This window comes from Acipenser ruthenus, chromosome 48 (assembly GCF_902713425.1).
Source record: "Acipenser ruthenus chromosome 48, fAciRut3.2 maternal haplotype, whole genome shotgun sequence".
In the NCBI taxonomy this organism is placed as follows: Eukaryota; Metazoa; Chordata; class Actinopteri; order Acipenseriformes; family Acipenseridae; genus Acipenser; species Acipenser ruthenus.
The window spans coordinates 3,014,597-3,037,315 of NC_081236.1; the positions used below are offsets into that span (position 1 = coordinate 3,014,597).

A 22,719-nucleotide genomic window follows, 5' to 3' on the forward strand; every position below is an offset into this window, starting at 1 on the left:
CAAATCCTTCTAGATTACTTCCACGGTCAGGCTCTGCCTCCAATACATGGCTGAGAGATTGTCTTTGTAAATGTGTCTTTGTTGTGAAATAGAGGGATAGCGAGAGATATTGAGTGGAGGGATAGAGAGACTGTCCTCACTAACCTGGCACTCATATTGCACAATTGCCCCAACACATTAGTATTTGTAAATATACACAAATCATTAACAGTTTTCTTCATTCACAAAAACCTTAAACTGGATTTCTAAAGCTTTAGTTCCAACAGGACCATTTCAATATATCTGTCCATTGCAGATAGTGCTGAAATAACTTTATCCTAAGGTAAAAAAAGGAAACTGAAGTCTATTTAAGAACCGTTGTGGATTATTAGTCTATCCATTAAATAGAGTGGGTTGCCTTTGGCACATGTCATTTTTTAGCTCTGGTAATTCTTAGTGGCATATTCCTAAAGCATGTTTATCTCTACGTGATTGTAAGTATGTTCTAAATTGAAAAGGCTGCTAACCCAATGCGGCTAAGGGGCTTGTTAATGTCATAATCTTCAGATCTTTCATTCACATTTATGCAAAGCTAAAAAAAGTAATTCTTTTTTACTTTACTAATTGAAATAATCATTTCAAATACTGGACTCATAACGGTATAGTAATAACTAGTTGCCTGCAAGGTACACAGTGCCATCTAGAGGAGGTTCCAGCAGTAGCATTTGTTTCAGCTTCATTTGTTGAGATGCGCTCATTAACTGTAAATTTAACTTCACATTTTTGTCTTCATTATTTTACTGCTTACCCCTTTTGGGGCGCAACCCCCAGTTTGACAAACACTGATATAAATGTCATGTTTTTTTGTTTGCAACTTTATAGTATCAAAAGAGTAAATGGTGCTGCTGGGTGCATTTAATAATTCTATCAATTATACATTTCATATCCTACACAAAACCAATGTAAATGTTAACATTCTTATCAGTTTTAATATGGAGACCAAATTGCCTCAAATTCAGATCTACCTGTGGGACAAAATTGATTGCCTGTATAGTGAATTGTAACAGGGGAGATCTGTGCTGACTGTCTGGCGCATGCGTGGTACTTCAGGAAGTGGGCAGCAGCCTTGTAGATCCGCCTGTCAGTCATTGCAGTGATACGGAGAGGTGGGGAAGAGGGTGTGTTGGATTTCCCTCTCTCTGAGTGGCTGAGAGGCGGGCCTTGGGGGATTGCTGACCCAATAAGATAACACTCTGTCGTTGCCTCAGCTGTGCCTCTCTAAGATGAAAAACGAACCAGCGGAAGTGCTGCTGCCGGACCAAGCACAGCCAAAGAGGAACGAGAACAAAACAAGATAAAAAGAAAGAAAAGGGATTTTTTTTTTTTAGTAGCAGGGAAAAACTTGGACAGACCCCGGAAAGTATCCGCTTAGCAGGGTGAGGGAACGGGTGAGCGTAGGACGGAGACCCGGGCCGTGCGGATAGCGACAGTCGGGGTAACACTGCAGAGTGCAGCACCTTTATTTTGTAGTTTGTTAAAAGTGTTTTGTTTTCTCCTTTTCCTTTGTACCTTCTGTTTTGGATGATTATTTCTGACACTTGCATGTGCACCAAAGGTGACCAAGTAACCTGATAATACCATCGTTGGTAGAAGCAGTACCACAGTGCCACCTTGTGGTAAAGAATAAATAGGGCATCCAAGTTGTGTTAAGAACTCCAACTTTCTGTCTCTCGTGTGTGTCAGTTCATATCTTGGTGAAAGACAAAATAAAATATTTAAAATAACAAGTAGTAGCTGTACTTCACTTTCATTTCAGTTTATTCATGCATAACCTATTTGTATATGCATGAACATACAGTGCCTACTTTTCCCAATTAGACATACAAAGATATAAAAAGGGTGTTTATGGATGCTAGGATTTTCTTTGATTACACATAGATGTAATTACTAAAATGTTTCCTTGGGTCCAAGTCTTGATTGTTTATCTGTTTACTTTGCTTGCTTACTTGCATAATTTACTAGATGAACTAAAAGGTGCATTCATTTAAAGGTGATTTTTTCTTAACACAGCTAAAGTTTGTTTAAATGGATTTTGTGGTCCCAGTTCAGTGCGATATCCAGCACTGATAACAGAGAGAGAAAGGACTGATTTGGGTCCATGTTGTGGTTAACAGAAGGCAGAATGGTGTGAACAATATGTAAGGCTCCCAGCATTTCGGTTTTGTATTCTCTGTTCCGTTATTATATATTATTTTTTGTGCAGGTGTCTATGTGTTTTGATCATATTTGCCTCCATCCCATTAAAAACATGTTTAAATACTATAACATGACCTTAGCTTGTATTATAAAATGTTAATACTCTTCAGAAATCTGCAGGTACAACTCAATGGGACACATTTGGATAAATGTGCAAACCTAGCAGCACTTGCATTGCATTGTATTCTGCTCTCACCCAAACTAAACAAGATGACAGCATATTAATAAAAGATTATTGTTTAACATTGCTGCACAAATATTGTTTAATCTTTTAATTAATTTATATTTGTTATTTAGTCATTAGAAACAGTATAATGTGTAGAATGTATCCATGTGTATAAATGCACTGATTTAAACTATAGATTGCTATAATAACAGACATCTCACTGGTATGTATGTTCTCATCACTTGATATAACCAGCATTTATCTAAAGTGCTGCATTTAAACAGTTCATCTTTTCATTCCTTCTACAGTTCAGCTGCACACTGGCAATGGGAGCAGTGGAGATGGGTCTGGAGCTAATACGTTTAATACAAATATATCATTGTAGATTTTACAAGCACACGAGAAACACAACATATATTATATACAGTCTATATAAGCAGCTTAAAATGAGTTAAATAGCTTCTCATTAAAATATCTTCCACAAGAATCGAAATATTGATCATATCTGTAGCACCTGCACCACTTTCACCTTGACTGAACCAAGTCAATTAAAACAAATTATATATATATATAGTTTTTCTTCCCTTTAATGACTTGTTAATACAATCATGAACATATTATAATCAGTCCAAACTAGTTCAGTTTCAAAGTTCAAAAGTGTGTTTTTCACCATCATACAACAGCTTTTTGTTTCCTTTTTGAATCTGGGATTAAATGGAGGCACACAGCTTGCTGCCTGTATGTCAAAGGCACATTTTTACATGTACATAGAGTGGATTTACCCTTTCTGTCCACTTTATCAGCAGCTGTCTGCCCCATTGGATCTGGCATCGCCATGATGTAGGGAATGTTCTCCTGGTATATACTGGATCCATTGATTACTGAAGAAATGCTGTAGGTTACTTAAGCACTGCTGCAGATCAAGTGTACCTAACAATGCTGCACTTGTACCCTGATGCAGATGATAATGCACCCATGCACCGTGCCAGAAGCAGGGGCAGGAGCATGACAGAGACTTCAGGCATCTTTCATGGCCACCACAATCCCCAGATCTCAATGATAAATGATGCATTCATCACTCCAGCTTCTTGAGTCTATGTCACGTCATGCCAAGGCTGTGATTACTGCAAATGTTTTTTCAACTCGATACAGAGTGCAGGTCCTAATAACATGTCAGGGTAAAGTAGGTCACAGTGATCTACTTTTCATGTTACTGATGGATCTCATTTTAAATTTACATCCGGCCATGCTTATTATTTCTACAGAAGAAATAAAGACCACAAATACATGTCCAGACCACAGTAGCGCTTCAATGCACGCTGCCCTTACAGCTGTATTTTCAGCTTCAAACCACTTCCTGAGGTGGTCTGGAAACATCTTAAAACAAGCCTGCACAGGGTGGTCAAAGTGTGTGGATGTGTGAATAGGAACATCTGCAGCTCTTTCTCTCTTCATTAGAGGACTAGCTATGGAGATGGAACACATATACACTGGGCTGCGGACATCAAGTCAGGATATCTACTCTGGTATCTCATCAGGGGTGAATCAGCCTGGAAGACACACAGGTAATTAATGATCCTGGATTTTCTCATATATATATATATATATATATATATATATATATATATATATATATATATATATATATATATATATAAAATAAATGCTTTACACAAGTTAACAGTTTAGTCACAGACAATTCCACATACAATGGTAGCGACTGTTAGGATGATGATCAATATTTCTATAATCTCACGCTAAAAGTGGTTCATAATACAAAATACTGCAATTATATATTATCGCGATGATTGCCATATTATGTAATAATGTACACAATCAAAGAAACACTATAATGAATGCCTGTTTGATCTGTAGAAACATCAACCTGAATTTATCCCGCTGATAGATTCTCAGTAGGTTGTTATAGGTGTTCATAATGTAAAAATATTCTCACTTGCTTTATCACTAGCCTGTTTATACACACACACACACACACACACAAACACACACACACACACACACACACACACACACACAAACACACTGCATTTGCTCGAAATAGCCAGGTTCTTATTTTCTCAGTCTTCTCTTCTCTGGTTGGTTATTATGAGAAGGGCTTTTGTTTGAGAGAAGTTGCTAATTGACCACTGTGAAATCATCGATGCAGCACCACTTAAGTTTTGTGTTACAGTTAATTTGTAAAATCAGTAAATCTATAAATTATCCAGTAACACGTACATTTACCAGTCCATCGGGAGCCGCAGAGGCAGGAGGGACATTGCCCCACCAGCTCTGAGTCTCTTCAGACATATAACAGGTGTATCTGTATATTAAAGATTGGATCGATTTCCTTTAACCTGAAAAATACCTAAATACAGTATTTACTTTTATGTACTTGACGTTTTGTTCTGCTTGATGAAAGAAAATCTCCTTTCTGTACACACCCTCTGAATGCTGTCTGTCAACATCAGCAGCAACACAGTAATCCCAACAAGAATAACAACTAGTCTCTGCTTTGAATGACAAGCTGTAGAAATGCAGACTGCAGACTGATTACTTTGAATACACTTCATGTACACACTGTAAACAAGTTACTGAACAAACAGCATGATCACCACTAAGACACGTAGACTACTAGATATTTTTAATTACTAAAACCCTTTTTTTACATTTTACTTTCGCTGATAAATGTTAGCACCTTCACAACATTCATTCAACTCCTAATTATAAAATAAAAAATCACCGGTACTATTATTCTTTTACATGTTTTACATTTTATTTAGGAGGTAGATAAAAAAAAAAAAATTCACAAACCATGTTCGTGTTTATGTAGGAGGTACCTGAACTGAAGTGAAATGCTGTTACACATATTTGGGTACATTTATGTAAATAATATTAATGTATTATTTATTTTTTATGAAGCTTGAGCCTTAGTTCTCTTTAATTATTATTATTATTATTATTATTATTATTATTATTATTATTATTTATTTATTTTTAATACATCTAGCAATATTAATATTTTAATACATTACTTTAATCTTAATACATTACTTTAGTACAGATATTAATACAGACATTTGAATCGATCTAAACTTCCCTGCATCCCTTCTTGTGATATTTATTATTATTATTATTATTATTATTATTATTATTATTATTATTATTATTATTATTATTATTATTATTTATTTATTTTTAATACATCTAGCAATATTAAAATATTTTAATACATTACTTAAATCTTAATACATTACTTTAGTACAGATATTAATACAGACATTTGAATCGATCTAAACTTCCCTGCATCCCTTCTTGTGATGATTATTATTATTATTATTATTATTATTATTATTATTTATTTTTAATACATCTAGCAATATTAAAATATTTTAATACATTACTTTAATCTTAATACATTACTTTAGTACAGATATTAATACAGACATTTGAATCGATCTAAACTTCCCTGCATCCCTTCTTGTGATGATTATTATTATTATTATTATTATTATTATTATTTATTTTTAATACATCTAGCAATATTAAAATATTTTAATACATTACTTTAATCTTAATACATTACTTTAGTACAGATATTAATACAGACATTTGAATCGATCTAAACTTCCCTGCATCCCTTCTTGTGATTAATAATAATAATAATAATAATAATAATAATAATATAGTAGTCTGGCTAAGAGGACATCCCTCAGGAAGCAGGCAAAGTGTTCTCTTAGCTCAGAGTTGACCACCGTACACAATATGCCAATCACAATATGAATCAATAAATACAAATGTATTTATTACATGTATTTATTACTTATGTCATGATACACGTGCATCAACATATGAGATGAACAGAATAAATAAAATAAAAGCAATAGACAAGTGTATGTTAATAAACTATAATAACAAGCTTAAAAACTATAATAACATTAATAAACTAACTTAAACTCACTTAATACATGTAATAATAATTGTATAACTGCAGTGTACACAAATGAAACTATTTTTTATTGTATTTATTTGGATGAATTTTGCATGTACGTGCAAACTGAGGAAATACAGTAAATGAAACCGCCCTTTTTCTGCCATTGAACAGTGAATTGTATTTTCAATTAGTGATACATGATTAAAGTTAATTATTTGACAAAGTTTTCATTTTTTTTGGATGTATGCAAAATGTTTAAATTATTTTTAAAAAAAAACAGTTTTTAAAGTGAAATTATGTATGTATATTCAAATTATTCCACACCTTCAAATAATTAACTTGAAATCGGACCACGAATCTCAACACATTTCAATTATTGCAATTTATTTGTATTGCCAAAAAAAGATTCTTGTGTTAACTAGGCCTACAAGAATACAATCGTTTTTGACACATATACAGTATTTTTCAATATTAATAAAATGCACATGTAGGACTAGAACCCCATGAAAGTAATAAAATATAATTGACAATTAAAATGACTTCAAGTCAAGTACACATCAAAAAAAGGTTTGTTTGAGACACTCAAATATGAGTTTTGTACCACTTTAGAAATACACGCGCCAAACACAGATTATAATTCTCTAGCAAGCAGCCACTGTTGCGCCGGACGAGAAAAAGGTTATTATCACATTTTGACCAGGTTCTCACATTCTGCACCAGGCAGACATCTGTTGTACATAAACACCCACGGATATCATCAGCAAATAGCATGCTGTGTACACCTGATGAAAACTTAAAGGTTACCAAGTGTTTAATCTGTAGTATTTTGTAGTTAATCATAAACTGATGTAACTATCACTGTTATCTGCTGTATTATTGAATTGTATTTTGTCACACTTATACTTGCTTGAACAAAAGTCATTGTGTTTATCTTGCTCTTATTGTATTATTACTTGTACTGTAACACTTGAAATGTATTTGCTTACGATTGTAAGTCGCCCTGGATAAGGGCGTCTGCTTAGAAATAAATAATAATAATAATAATAATAATAATAATAATAATAATAATAATAATAATAATAATAATGTACATAAGTGGGACTAACTGTACAAACTGTGTAGGTAAAATAGTGCAAACTTTAGAGAGTGTTTATTATTTAGTTACTGTTCTTTGATCTGCACTGTACCGCACCTCCTGGAGCCAACTGCCCAGGTAAACCAGGAGCCAAAATCTACACCTGTAACAAGCTACGAGGCATAGACAACAAAACCACAAGAGAAAAGCCTTGATGACTTCAGCTGATCTTTTGATATAAGTAGCAGGAGTGTGTATATTTCTTGTTTATATTCTTTGTTTAATCTCTGCATAAATATGACTTATAGTGTTACAAAACTGGGCAGACACATGGCAAATTACATTTAATAGAGAACAGTGTAATGTACTGCACGCAGGCAATAAAAATGTGCATTATAAATATCATATGGGAGATACTGAAATTGAATAAGGAATCTATGAAAAACCTAGGAGTTTATGTTGACTCAGAAATGTCTTCATCTAGACAATGTGGGGAAGCTATAAAAAAACACCAACAAAGATGCTTGGATATATTGTGAAATGTGTTGAATTTAAATCAAGTAATGTTAAAACTTTACAATGCATTAGTAAGACCTCATCTAGAATATTGTGTTCAATTCTGGTCACCTCGTTACAAAAAGGATATTGCTGCTCTAGAAAGAGTGCAAAGAAGAGCAACCAGAATTATCCCTGGTTTAAAAAGCATGTTGTATGCAGACAGGCTAAAAGATTTGAATCTATTCAGTCTTGAACAAAGAAGACTATGTGGTGATCTGATTCAAGCATTCAAAATTCTAAAAGGTATAGACAATGTCGACCCAAGGGACTTTAACAACCTAAAAAAAGAAACAAGGACTAGGGGTCACAAATGGAGGTTAGATAAAGGGGCATTCAGAACAGAAAATAGGAGGCACTTTTTTACACAGAGAATTGTAAGGGTCTGGAACCAACTCCCCAGTAATGTTGTTGAAGCTGACACCCTGGGATCCTTCAAGAAGCTGCTTGATGAGATTCTGGGATCAATAATCTACTAACAACCAAATAAGCAAGATGGGCCGAATGGCATCCTCTCGTTTGTAAAATTTCTTATGTTCTTCTTATGTTCTTAAAACACTCTGCAAAGTTTATAAGAAACGCATCACATTACCTTTGCTGTGTCCCATTTCTCAACATTATTGCCCACGTTATTGCTCTTTTAAAAATTGAAGTCACATGTCATAGGTCATACATCAAATATTACCAAAAATTTAATATAACTCAATTTGTGTTTCTTTTCTTTTAATGTGCCGCTACCAGACCAGGCAAGCGCCATGGCTTCACATGTAACAACAGCTGGAGGGTTTGTTATCGTCACTCACAAGTACCCCCTGAGCAGTGCTGGCCAGGCTGCACCAGGAACAGTGGCAAGCCAGCTGCCAGGGCCGATGCAGACATTTCTACGAGGACAGCCCAAAGCTTTGGGGGTAAGTCAGCAATTATATACACATGGTGTGCAGCGATTTCTTAAGCTTAGAGAGCACAGTACTGGCAGAAATACTGTAGTACTGTATATGGTATGCGATGTAAAGTGTTTCTTCCACGGGTTGACCAGCAGGAAAGCAATATATTGAAATGTTTAAACTGCATATGTAGTACAGAAAATGTAATGTTCTCATCTCAGTGAATTCCTTCCAGTTGAATGAAAAAAGTCTCTTTAGACATGTTTTTATTTTTGTTATTTTTTTATTCACCTAAATAACACATGTTCAAAAGTTTTATAAGATGCAGTACTTGAATACTATACTGTATATGTAAAAAAATATAGATCAAACCCTTGTTAACAGCTGTTCAGTAACTCAAACAGTGCACAGCAATCCAGTTGGCAGCAGGTAAGTCAAGCACAGGAGATGAAGGTGAAACTGATTTGATTATTGATGACACAATGTGCCCCAGTCTGTGTCTCAGGTCTTCAAGAGCTATGAATCTTGAGCCTTTCAATGTCAGCTTCAATGTTATAATACAAAAGCTTTAATTGGAATTCAAAGATCATGAATAACGCGAGGATAAAATAATTATATTCTAAAATGCAGCCAATTCTACTTTTAAAAATCCAATTCCCAGATGCCCATTTCACCCCAAGCGCGTCACGTCAAAACATCAGCGTCCGGCGCAACACTCCTTCATTAGGATGTCATGGAGGCTTTCACACTGGCCACATGGCATTCATTCAACATTGTACAAAACAGATCTGTAAATGTATTTCTCTAACCAATCACAGTCCAGCATGCTACCCCTCACATCATCATCACGGCAATGAACAGCATCACGGACACCATTAGAAGTGATGAATGTCCAACTGAGCAGTTTTCAAAATTTCAAAAATGATAAAGATATAGAGAGAAAAGAAGACTGGGGTGAGATCAACACTGAGGTTTTAAATCATGTAAAACCGTTTTAATCTGGTAAACAGGGTTTCAAACAGTGGCTTATGGTATTTAGCTTTAGACCCCCACTCCCCTCTGAATAAATCATCTTTATCTATACAAATGCATATATATGATGGAAACACTACATTTTAGTGTGATGGTGCATTTGTTACAGTAGTGTAGTTAATTAAACATATTGGCTATGGCTTGAAGCAGTTGTTGTGGCGCAACAGCCACAGTTCCCAGTCAGTAGACAGCTCTGCCTTGCACTCACATGGAGCACAGACTGGCAATCAGAACACGCTGAGCCCGTTTAGGGTCAATGCTTGTTTTTCATGCAAATATACTGGTTTGCATTGATTTAAAAAAAAAAAAAAAGTTTATTAAATGGAATCCAGAGCTTGCATTAAATTAACATGTACTATCAAAGTTAAGAAACAACAAATTCAAAATGTTGTATTTAATTTCAGTACATATATTTAATAATGATAGTGGAACATTGTATCTTTAATAAAAGATGTGGTTACACTGTAAGTAGACTTGTATTCTATTAGGGGGCGCTACAGAACACTAATGTGCAGTCAATGATGTAAATATGTATATGTATAGTACTCTCCTCAAGCAGACGGACAGACACTGTCTGGACTGACAGACTCTCAATAGTTGGTATTTCTTCTTTTTTTTAATGTTTGGACCAACCATGTCGCTCAGCAAACCTGTCTCTGCTCATTCTGAAGAATGTTGAAAAATAAACATATCACTGTCCAGATCCAGCTCCTGCACAGGCCCATGCTATTCACCGAGCATGTTCAATGTTATAAACCCCAAATCCACAAAGACAACATCTTTTACGACACCACTGTCCCACATATAACAATAACATGTCTTCATCGCTGCCTCCTTCCTGATCTCTTGTGCTTCACAGATTTACCTTCTCTTTGCAGTCCAACGATTTTAAAGCATTTGCCAAAAGCTGACGCTTTGACACTTGGTGTGAAATGTCCTTTACTCTCAAGTTGCAAGGACACAGAAACAGGGCAGACTTACCAACACAATTCTAGCTGAGTCTGTAAAATCTTGGAAACAAGTGCTTTTCATAGTCTGAGTGGACCCTAGAGTATAGATCCTACATCCTACAGCTCCAATACAATCGAAATCAACATCTGAATTATTTGTTTAGCTCTACGATTTATACAACAATGTGTAATACCAATGAAATGTTTTATTTATTCGCAAAATGTGTGAAATGTTAAAATTCATGAGTTTTCTTATCCTGAAATCTGCTTTTGTTTTGTAAGGTTGTGCAAATAATAATTGGGATTGTGAGTCTGCTGTTTGGTCCTGTCCTGGTGAATGTGTACATGTTTGCAGGAGACATTGGATTACCTTTCTGGACTGGTGTATGGGTAAGGAAAATAAGTAATACATTCTTTTCTTCATGGATTTTACCCAAGATTTTCATCACAATTTGAAATGTCCAATTCAAATGTCACACAGTATGCTCCAAACAGGCAGAGAGATAAAATAGCCCTTTCATCCAGGATCAGGTTCCAGTGGAGACCCAATAGGCCACTCTGTACATTGCTAGAAGATTGCTGTCAATTTACTTGAGGTAGGCACAGAATATTTGGGTTACCGTTCCAGAAATGAAAGCTCACATCCTGCATCTTCAGAAGATTCTCAAGGGTAACTGTCTCATGCATGGCGCTCTGCAGGATCTTACCTTGCTAAATATATTGTTTGTCTTTCATGCAGCCTGTTTTTAGGGGAGCTGATGAAGAACATTTGTGCACACACATTTAGCAAGTAACAGTGATTCCATAAAAATAGACAAACATTTTCCATTGAGATAGGTTTTTTTAAACCTTAAAGATGGAAACCCAGTTAGTGGTATTTTTCTACTTTAACCAAAATGTACAACAAAAATGTCAATATAATGCAGATAAACTTGTCTAATCATGTGACCTGGTTTTCCACTGTGTCAAATAGCTCACATAACTCATTTACTATGGCACTGGCAGTTTGCATTTTAGCCACAGTGGAAAATATAGGCCAAGGACTTAATCAGTTATGCAGAAGTAGCAAATATTCTGTTCTGTTCTACTTGGCTTCTTCAACAACAGCCTAGAACAGTTTCACAAATATCACATTCATAATTATTAAAAAAAAATCAACAAATAATTCCAGAGTTAACACGTGTGGAAAGGCTCCTGCTGTGGTATGTGGTGTTTTTAATAAATACATGTGTGTTCACTTTATGTTTTATAATGTCACTAGTTAATTCATTTTGGTAATGTTTACACGTTCATATTGACATTTTAGTGTTGGTTTCTTTAGTTGGTAAGATACTGTTGCACTGGAGGGTAAAGGGGCTGCACTGCAGTGTTGATCCTAATTGACTCACTGATCTGTTTGATAGTTCACAATTGTCTTAGTGGTTGTCTTATTTAAACTGGCTTGGCCCAATCACTCCAGGGTAAAGAGGGGAGGGAAGAGGCTGAAGCGAGGCGAGGCGAGGAGTAGGCTCTGTGGATTTGACCCAGATGGTCTCTTGTCTATTTGGACTGAGAGTTATGCCATGCTGTATTTATTTTTCTAACTACTTTAGTGTATATAATTCAATCTCAGCCATTTGAATTAAATCTATACTTCTGGATCTATTTGAGGTTAAATTGGAGAGAGTGTATATTGTAGGGAATCGTATTTTATAACTTACGTTTCAAGTCCAAACGATGATTAAGACTTTAACATAGTTCCCTTTATGGTGGCACACATATTAGTAACATTATCATTAGCAACTAGCCATTAAAGAAGTCGGGTATTGATCAGTTTGGCCTTTCCCTTGGGGGGCACTGGCACACACCTTCCAAGTGAACAGGATGGACTTGAGATGCGTCTCAAACAGACATCTGCTCTGCTGGTATTTATACCCAGCTATCCCAGAGCCTACGTAAGTTTTAACTCGTTTGCTGTCTTCCTAATTCTAGCTGACAGCAGTAGTCTGGCAAGCCACTTGCTTCTCTTTTCTGCTAAATGTGTTCTTCTAGATCTGGAAATGTCCCAACCACAAGGCTTAAACTGTAGTTGCCTTAGCAACCTATTTCTGTCAGCGTCTGTTCATCTAAGACTGGTTTCCTGTTCAGAGTACAGTGGTTTGCTGAGCAGACCTTATTAGCAGACCTGTTGCTGAGCATTATCATTGCTATCCTTACATAGATTTGAACTACAAACATGTTTCTCTCTATAAATGGCACCATCTGATACTTTTCAAAAGGTATTTCACTACAATATTAAGTGTTTATTTAAGTGATAGTGCCTGTTGATGTTTTTATTAAACAAATGTTTTAAATAAGAACATAAGAAAGTTTATAAACGAGAGGAGGTCATTCAGCCCATCTTGCTTGTTTGGTTGTTAGTAGTTTATTGATCCCAGAATCTCATCAAGCAGCTTCTTGAAGGATCCCAGGGTGTCAGCTTCAACAACATTACTGGGGAGTTGGTTCCAGACCCTCACAATTCTCTGTAAAAAAGTGCCTCCTATTTTCTGTTCTGAATGCCTGTGGCGGAGTGTCCCGCCCCTATTATTATTTGTATTATTTTTTGCGGCGCGGATAAAAGCGCTGCGTCTTTTATTATTATATTTAAAAACCCCGTGAGGATGCATGGCTGATCAGCTACTGATTATTTAAGTAGCTGACAGTCATGCATCCTTACCAAACGCGTGCAGACTCTGGCCGAGGGGTAATAAGATAATTAACAACTAGTTAACCCCTCGGCCAGAGTATAAGAAGCGGCAGCTGTCCGTTCTGCAGGGGTTGAGTGTAGAGAGGAGAGTACGGGGAGCGGAGAGAAAGAAGGAAAGTTAAAAACAATTGCTAAAACGTGCTGGAGTATCCAGCATGACACTTACTTGTTTGTTTGTTTATTCGTTTGGCCCTCGTGCACTTTGGTTTCTGTTTTGTTGTTTTTGTTTAAATCTTTTGTTTTGTTTGTTTGTTAATAAATCCACGCTGAATGCAGTTGCGTGGATTTAGCCACCGTTATCTGATGCCAGGGGCAAGTACGACTATTCATGAGATATGCCCTTTTTATTTTTTTCAGCTTGTCTCGGCTCCTGTCACTCCCACTCCCACTCGGCCATTGAATGTTTTTTTCGACATTTTCCGTAGAAAAAACGACTAGAAACCCATTTTTTGCGTCTTTTTGATGATGTCAGACAGGGTCCGACATTGGACCGGATAGGAATAATTGCAATGTCGGACCAGGTCCGACATAGGACCGCAAAGGGCTTAGATTTGTTTTTTTTTTTAATAACTGTCAGTAAATGACTAATTGGCTGTATAACAGAACATCTTGAATTGTGTGATTTTATTATTCTTTGTTGACCAAACCAACCACCATCCTCCATTGCAAATAACCTGGTATTAAACATTTTGGAGTAAAGTTCAAATCTATAAATAATATACTGGGTGTGGGCTCTTCCCAATGCTGTAGTCAGCTACTGGCTTGTTCTGCTAATTTGGGTCATTATTAATCTCGCACTGAGTATTTGCAAACCTGCACATCTTTTTAAAGGTCTCAGTTGTTATTTATATTCATGGCTTACAATGGAAATCTTGTATCTCATACAGTATATTATCTCTGGATCCCTGGCTGTTGCAGCTGAGAATACCTACAGAAGAGATCTGGTCAGTAAATTGATATACAAATAGAAATACCTGCAATCTGTAACTCTCACTTTTTGTGTAACTGAACTAGAAATGGGTTTTAATGGAAACCCATTTTTTTTCTGAATGTACACAGCATTTGTCGAATTTTATATATGCAGAACCGTTTATTATCTTCGACATTTCAGTGAAAGCATAGCCATCGTTACTGTCGCAAATAAGATGGACGAGAAGAGACTTTAGTAGTGTGACATGAAAACAGTGGTAAGGAATAATAATATTTTTGTTAGTGATGGGACAAATATCCAGATATTCTAACAAACATTGCTCCATCTGTATTTGAAGGCAATAATCCATGTCTGTGTCCACCATAAATTACATAGCTGATAGATATTAGAAAGACAGATCTCAAATTCAAACTGTTCATTACTGTTCATACATACCTCTGCTTAACTTGCCAGCACTTGGACAGCACACTGTCATCTTTGTAAACACTCATATGTGCAGCTGTCCGCATAACTTTCACATGTCATTGTACAGTGTGTCAGTCGAGGTGAAGTGTTTCTTACAACTTTAGGAAGTCTGCATTGGCACCTTAATAAAAATGAAAGGGTACATGTATGCAAATAGTTAAAAAGGAGAAAAGATACCTGTAACAATAGCCAATGAATTCTGGCGTCCAGAATGGAGCGTTCTTCTAGAATTGTGATGTCATCATACCATTATCTTACTATACTTTTCTAGATTTTGGAGACTTGGCTGACTAAGTAATCGTACTTGTCTTACTATAATTATAGTAGCTATGACCTTTCTTTGACAAAGTAATTGATTTGGTATAAAGAATTATAGATCTTTTACCAGAAAAATGTTATTTTACTTAAAGCTGTACAAGTTTGACAAAGAGTTGTATTCAAATTCCAGTGAATTGCTATAGATACTGCTGATCTCATTGCTGATGAGGGTTAATTAACCACATGAAACACATTAACAGCACACATGCAATTAGTAATAATGGAAACATTTAACAAATAATGACATGTAACCATCCTCTGAGACCAGTAGAACGAGCCAGTTCCACTTGGTAACCTGGATGGCCACTACAGACGTGCTCAAATTTGTTGGTACCCTTACAGCTCATTGAAATAATGCTTCATTCAGTGATGAAATTAAAAGCTATTGTATCATGTATACTTGCATGCCTTTGGTATGTCATAGAATAAAGCAAAGAAGCTATGAAAAGAGATGAATTATTGCTTATTCTACAAAGATATTCTAAAATGGTCTGGACACATTTGTTGGTACCCCTTAGAAAAGATAATAAATAATTGGATTATAGTGATATTTCAAACTAATTAGTTTCTTTAATTAGTATCACACATGTCTCCAATCTTGTAATCAGTCATTCATCCTATTTAAATGGAGAAAAGTAGTCACTGTGCTGTTTGGTATCATTGTGTGCACCACACTGAACATGGACCAGAGAAAGCAAAGGAGAGAGTTGTCTGAGGAGATCAGAAAGAAAATAATAGACAAGCATGGTAAAGGTAAAGACTACAAGACCATCTCCAAGCAACTTGTTCCTGTGACAACAGTTGCAAATATTATTAAGAAGTTTAAGGTCCATGGAACTGTAGCCAACCTCCCTGGGCGCGGCCAGAAGAGGAAAATCGACCCCAGATTGAACAGAAGGAGAGTGCGAATGGTAGAAAAAGAACCAAGGATAACTACCAAAGAGATACAAGCTGAACTCCAAGGTGAAGGTACGTCAGTTTCTGATCGCACCATCCATCGCTTTTTGAGCGAAAGTGGGCTCCATGGAAGAAGACCCAGGAGGACTCCACTTTTGAAAGAAAAACATAAAAAAGCAAGACTGGAATTTGCTAAAATGCATATTGACAAGCTACAATCCTTCTGGGAGAATGTCCTTTGGACAGATGAGTCAAAACTGGAGCTTTTTGGCAAGTCACATCAGCTCTATGTTCACAGACGAAAAAATGAAGCTTTCAAAGAAAAGAACACCATACCTACAGTGAAACATGGAGGAAGCTCGGTTATGTTTTGGGGCTGCTTTGCTGCGCCTGGCACAGGGTGCCTTGAATCTGTGCAGGGCACAATGAAATCTCAAGACTATCAAGGCATTCTGGAGCGAAACGTACTGCCCAGTGTCAGAAAGCTCTGTCTCAGTCGCAGGTCATGGGTCCTCCAACAGGATAATGACCCAAAACACTCAGCTAAAAGCACCCAAGAATGGATAAGAACAAAACATTGGACTATTCTGAAGTGGCCTTCTATGAGTCCTGATCTGAATCCTATCGAACATCTATGGAAAGAGCTGAAACTTGCAGTCTGAAGAAGGCACCCATCAAACCTGAGACAGCTGGAGGAGTTTGCTCAGAAGAGTGGGCCATACTACCTGTTAACAGGTGCAGAAGTCTCATTGAGAGCTACAGAAAATGTTTGATTGCAGTGATTGCCTCTAAAGGTTGTGCAACAAAATATTAGGCTAGCGGTCCCATCATTTTTGTCCATGCCATTTGCATTTGTTTTATTATTTACAATATTATGTTGAATAAAAAATCAAAAGCAAAGTATGATTTCTATTAAATATGGAATAAACAATGGTGGATGCCAATTACTTTTGTCAGTTTCAAGTTATTTCAGAGAATTGTGCATTCTTCGTTTTTTGTGGAGGAGTACCAACTAATTTGAGCATGTCTGTATTAGGTAAGTACAATGAGAACTTGTGTTATATCATTCTCACATCATTGTTCAAACCCATGTCAGAATAAAAAAGTAGATTCTTTTTCAGTGTGCTTGTTGTAATTTATCACTTGTGAATATGTGATCATATAAGAGGTAACGTAGACCTAGTTCTGAATGTATTGATCTGATTATGAATAAAACTTGTATTTGTAATGTTGTTGTTTTATATCACTTACAGGTGAAGGCATGTTTAGGAATGAACATTGTCAGTTCTGTTTTTGCTGGAGTTGGATTTATTCTCTATTCAGTAAACCTGTCCATAAGAACTTTGACAATCCAAGTAAGTGTTTGCACCGCCTGCAATCTTCAACCTCTTTCTTTTATCGTTTTATTTTTTTCCTTTTTATTACCTCCTTTTCAACTCTTGTCTCATTCATGTGCTTCTCTTTCACTGTTTCGCTGTCACTCCCTCACATACAGCACCAGAACTTCTGTTTTTGTCAGATTTTTACCAGTTTATTTTCTATATAATTTCTACATATTTTAAAGAGTAAGTAGCGGGGTTCCGAAACATATAGCGTCACACGTCCCCACATGTTGCTACAGCTGTTTAAATAACGTACCTGGAAATGTTCTTTTCATTGCTAACATCCTGACAGCTGTTTACACTTATAACTTCAAAGCGCTTTTCAAAACTGCCACTCTAGTGCACAGTAAGGATTGTTGTTCAGAGGTAACAAAGCAATAACGATCCATGATGTGGTATAGAACAGAAAAGCCAGAGCACTTGTTTTTATGTGTGTTTGTTTTTATCACTCTTTCTGCAGTGATTTAGAGGACAGATCTCAAACCCTAGTGCACTAGAGCAGACATTTTGAAAAGAGCTTTGAAACAGACTTTAAAGTTATAAGTGTAAAAAGTTGTCAGGATGTTAACAATGAAAATAAAAATGACAGGTACGTTATTTAAACAGTTGTAGCAACATGTGATGATATGTAATGCTATATTTTTTGGAACCCCACTACTTACTTGAATTTTATAGTTATAGATAATTATTATAGTTAAAATCCCATTGTATTATTATAGCTGCTTTGTATGTAATATTTAATATTATCTATAATATTACTATACTAGGATGCATAGTACAGACATAACACCCCTTGAATGCAGTCAAATCTGTAACTATTGCTTAAAGTTAAGATCATTGTTGAGAGAGGACTACTCCACAAAGTCCTGCATCAGATCTCTGGATTCACCATCTTATAATGGACCCCAGCATCCAGTATTCAATATATCCTATAACAGGCTTCATTCTTGTTATAATGTGCTGTCTAGACAATGGCTTTTGAATGAACTGATTTGTGTTTTACAGCATGTAGGCCTTCTGGCAGTTCTTCTGGTGCTGAACATTTTGGAGATGTGCATCGCTATCGCTACATCAGCCTTCGGATGCAAATCTGAATGCAGTTACACTGGCATGGTAAATGTGTGTCATATTCTACATAAACATGCACCATCATGCTATTCACACTACCTGAACAATGGGTGAATAATCATGCTGCTGTGTGTTTTCTTTAAGTGTAATGTAACAAACTTAATAATATGGCTCTGCTGTTCATTTCTATGTAAGAGCCTGGGGTTTGGCTAGGATTAAGGGCAATTAAAAATATTTACACACCTATGGGAGAAAAGTAGAAAGCAGGGATTGTGTATGATTATAGATGAGAATGACAGAGAGAGAAACTCTTCTAAGTTCAGTAATGTGCATTTCATTGTCTTTTTCAGCCGGAGGTTGCTTTTCAACAGGCATGAATCCAGTGACCTGGGTGCAGATTTGCTCAATCGAACTATAAGAAGCATGCAGTCAAGAAGACAACTGTCCCTCCGCCTCCTCTAGCAAAGCTTAGCCAGTGCGAAAGACTTCATCTCTGCAAGGTGTTATTATCAGAACAAGTTAAACAACAATGAAATCCTCCCATGTGTAAACTGTCAGGGAATTTGTATTGATATGAAAATGAAAATGTGGTAATTTGCTTTGGATCATTTGTTTGTTTTTGCTTATAATTTTAATAAGATCATTTGTATTTTGAAGTGTAAGTCAAAAGTTGAAATGTTTCACATGTTCAGTTATGATATTGTTTTTATATTTTAATATGTTTTCATCACAATAATGAAAAAGAAGCATGGTATACAGAAGTGATGCATTGAGCTATCTTTTGGTGTTTTATGATATATTGCTTTGCTTAAGAAAAAATAAAAAATAAAAACTTCTTTGAATTTTTGAATGCCATCCCAGGCAAACACTTTTAGTCTAGTTCTATTTGTATCTAAAGGTAATTTATATCTTTTTACCTGTTAAACCCGGGGTGGAATAGCCCTCCAGTACTGTGATTGGACCCCTGCTCTAACACTAGGGCACAATGCGCATGCACCTCATTTTGGTGAGCACATTGCCTTTGCCCTGTAATGCAATTGTGGTGACATGCTTTGCCCCATCCTTTACTGTCTGCATTAGTGCCAGTGGTCAGCATAACTCTCTAGGTGTGGCCTCATTTGCATGTTAACTTTGAGTGATTTTGATGACAGCACAGACTTGGACAACTACATATCAAACTAACCAGGTAAGGGGAAGTTTATCTGAAACACATGGGCAGCTGATGCCATTACAAATTATAATTATATATATATATATATATATATATATATATATTGTGGTAGCGTGGCGGGCAGTCAAGACTGACTAGCGGCAGGAACAGCAAACACCCACAGACAGAGTTATTGTTCAGCGCCTTGGCGCACTTTTATTCTCACCAAATAAAACAAGGAACAAAGTAAATATTTGAACCAAAATACTATAAACCCTTTTACAAACAGAACAAACCAAAAGCCTATCTTCACTTGAAGATACTAACTTCACTGTATTGAAGTCCCTAACTCACACAGGACAGCTAAGCTGTTTCCCTGTCTTAAATCTAGTTTATCAATTATTTTAATCACTCAGCACTTACGTTCTCCACATTCAACACTCCTGCCACCTCCTTCCTACACTAAGAACAAAAGGACAGTTTATATAGCACAGATAATTGCAAACACTCAGACAATCAACACCCTATCTACCCAATTTTCCCTTTTCTGGCTGAATACCATCAGCCCTAAAGTCTTCTGGGAAATGTAGTTTCCCCAGCCACTACAAGTGAACTACATGAACTACAAGTTTTTCACCTTAACAGGGGAACATAGATCTTGTCAGCCTCAGACTGACATACTTATTAGCCCTCACTGCCCCACAATATATATACTGTGTATATATATATAATATATATATATATATATATATATATATATATATATATATATATACTGTGTGTGTATATATATATATATATATATATATATATATATATATATATATATATATATATATATATATATATATATATATACACAGTGCCTTGCATAAGTATTCACCCCCCTTGGACTTTTCCACATTTTGTAGTGTTACAACCTGGAATTAAAATGGATTTAATTAGGATTTTGATCTACACAAAATAGTCCTGTCGAAGTGGGAAAAAAAACTACATATTTTTCAAAATTATTTACAAATAAAAAACTGAAAAGTCTAGATTGCATAAGTATTGACCCCCTTTGCTGTGACACCCATAGATAAGCTCTGGTGCAACCAATTGCCTTCAGAAGTCACATAATTAGTTGAATGGAGTCCACCTGTGTGCAATTAAAGGGTCACATGATCTCAGATTAAATACACCTGTTTCTGGAAGTCCCCAGAGTTTGTTAGAGAGCATGTCTAAACAAACAGCATCATGAAGACCAAGGAGCTATCAAAACAAGAAGCACCAATCAGGGTTGGGTTATAAAAAAATATCCCAAACTTTGAACATCCCCCGGAGCACCATTAAATCCATTATTAAAAAATGGAAAGAATATGGCACAACCGCGACTCTGCCTAGAGAAGGCCGTCCACAAAAACTCAGTGACCAGGTAAGGAGGGCATTGGTCAGAGAAGCAACCAAGAGGCCAATGGTAACTCTGAAGGAGCTGGAGAGATCCACAGCTGAGATGGGAGAAACCGTCCATGGGACAAGTATAACCCGGACGCTCCACAAAGCTGGGCTTTATGGAAGAGTTGCGAGAAGAAAGCCATTGCTGGAAAAAACCACATATCAAATCCCGTTTGGATCTTGCCAAAAGGCATGTGGGAGACACAACAAACATGTGGAAAAAGGTTCTCTGGTCTGATGAGACCAAAATTGAACTTTTTGGCCTTAGCGCAAAACGCTATGTGTGGTGCAAAGCGAACACTGCTCATCACCCTGAGAACACCATGCCCACAGTGAAGCATGGTGGTGGCAGCATCATGTTATGGGGATGATTTTCATTGGCAGGGACTGGGAAACTGGTCAGGATTGAGAGCAAGATGGATGGAGCCAAATACAGGGAAATTCTAGAGGAAAACCTGTTTCAGTCTGCAAGAGACCTGGGACTGGGGTGGAGGTTCACATTCCAGCAGGACAATGACCCTAAACACACAGCCAAAGCTACACTGGAGTGGTTTAAAAACAAGAACCTGAATGTCTTAGAATGGCCCAGTCAAAGCCCAGACCTCAATCCGATTGAGAATCTGGCGCAAGACTTGAAAATTGCTGTTCACCAACGGTACCCATCCAACTTGACAGAGCTTGAGCAATTTTGCCAAGAAGAATGGGCAAAAATTGCAGGATCCAGATGTGCAAAGCTGGTAGAGACTTACCCAAAAAGACTCACAGCTGTAATTGCTGCCAAAGGTGCTTCTACCAAGTATTGACTCAGGGGGCGAATACTTGTGCAACCAACAAATGTTTTTTTTGTTTAATTAACTTTTGTGTCACAAAAAAAAATATTTTGCACCTTCAAAGTGTTAAGTATGTTGTGTAAATCAAATGGTAAAAATCCCAATTAAATCAATTTTAATTTCAGGTTGTAACACTACAAAATGTGGAAAAGTCCAAGGGAGGTGAATACTTATGCAAGGCACTGTATATATATATACATATATATTTCATGGGGCAGGAGCCAGGGTTGCGATAGGGAGGGAATGTTTTTGCAATTTAGGATTGGAGGCCCGGCCTCTGGAACAGGAGAGAGAGAAAAGGATGGACCAGACTCCAACCGAGAGAGCCTTCCTTATGGAGTTGAGGCTAGGCCTATCCGCCTCCAGGCCCCTGAAAATACAGTCCTGTGACTTCTCAGAGAGTCGTTATAGGCGGAGCCTCAGGACTGTCTACCAGTTACCAACCGGGTTCGACTCTCAGAGGACAGAACAGCTCATATGAAGCTTTGATGTAAGGAAGAGATGAGAATCTGAAACACACAAATAATTGATAGTTATGGGACACTAAGAGTATGAGGTCCACGTCCCAGGAGGATCATTGAGGAAGGCAAGATGTAATAATTCCATTCACCTATAAACAGGGAGCAAGATTTCAAGCAGTTAAACAAGGTTCACATTAATGAGGTCATATATTAAAGTGCAAATG

General features: G+C 36.6%; 1 protein-coding gene across 1 annotated transcript; it reads left to right on the forward strand.

Annotated features, from left to right (window-relative positions):
* Nucleotides 1-3,893: 3,893 nt before the first annotated feature.
* LOC117967640 (membrane-spanning 4-domains subfamily A member 15-like) lies at nucleotides 3,894-19,358 on the forward strand. Its single transcript, XM_059014729.1, has 7 exons — nucleotides 3,894-3,966; nucleotides 8,707-8,873; nucleotides 11,114-11,221; nucleotides 14,447-14,503; nucleotides 17,424-17,525; nucleotides 18,558-18,665; nucleotides 18,971-19,358. The coding sequence occupies exons 2-7, from the start codon at nucleotides 8,721-8,723 to the stop codon at nucleotides 18,995-18,997; spliced, it is 555 nt and encodes a 184-aa protein (XP_058870712.1). The 5' UTR covers nucleotides 3,894-3,966; nucleotides 8,707-8,720; the 3' UTR covers nucleotides 18,998-19,358.
* Nucleotides 19,359-22,719: the final 3,361 nt, after the last annotated feature.

Bases quoted from the DNA above. Each gene is read 5' to 3' on its own strand.
- LOC117967640 (XM_059014729.1), top strand. From the start codon at position 8,721: ATGGCTTCACATGTAACAACAGCTGGAGGGTTTGTTATCGTCACTCAC. The intron at 11,222-14,446 runs GTAAGGAAAATA...TATCTCATACAG, and splicing joins CTTTCTGGACTGGTGTATGG to TATATTATCTCTGGATCCCT. The intron at 18,666-18,970 runs GTAAATGTGTGT...TGTCTTTTTCAG, and splicing joins AATGCAGTTACACTGGCATG to CCGGAGGTTGCTTTTCAACA.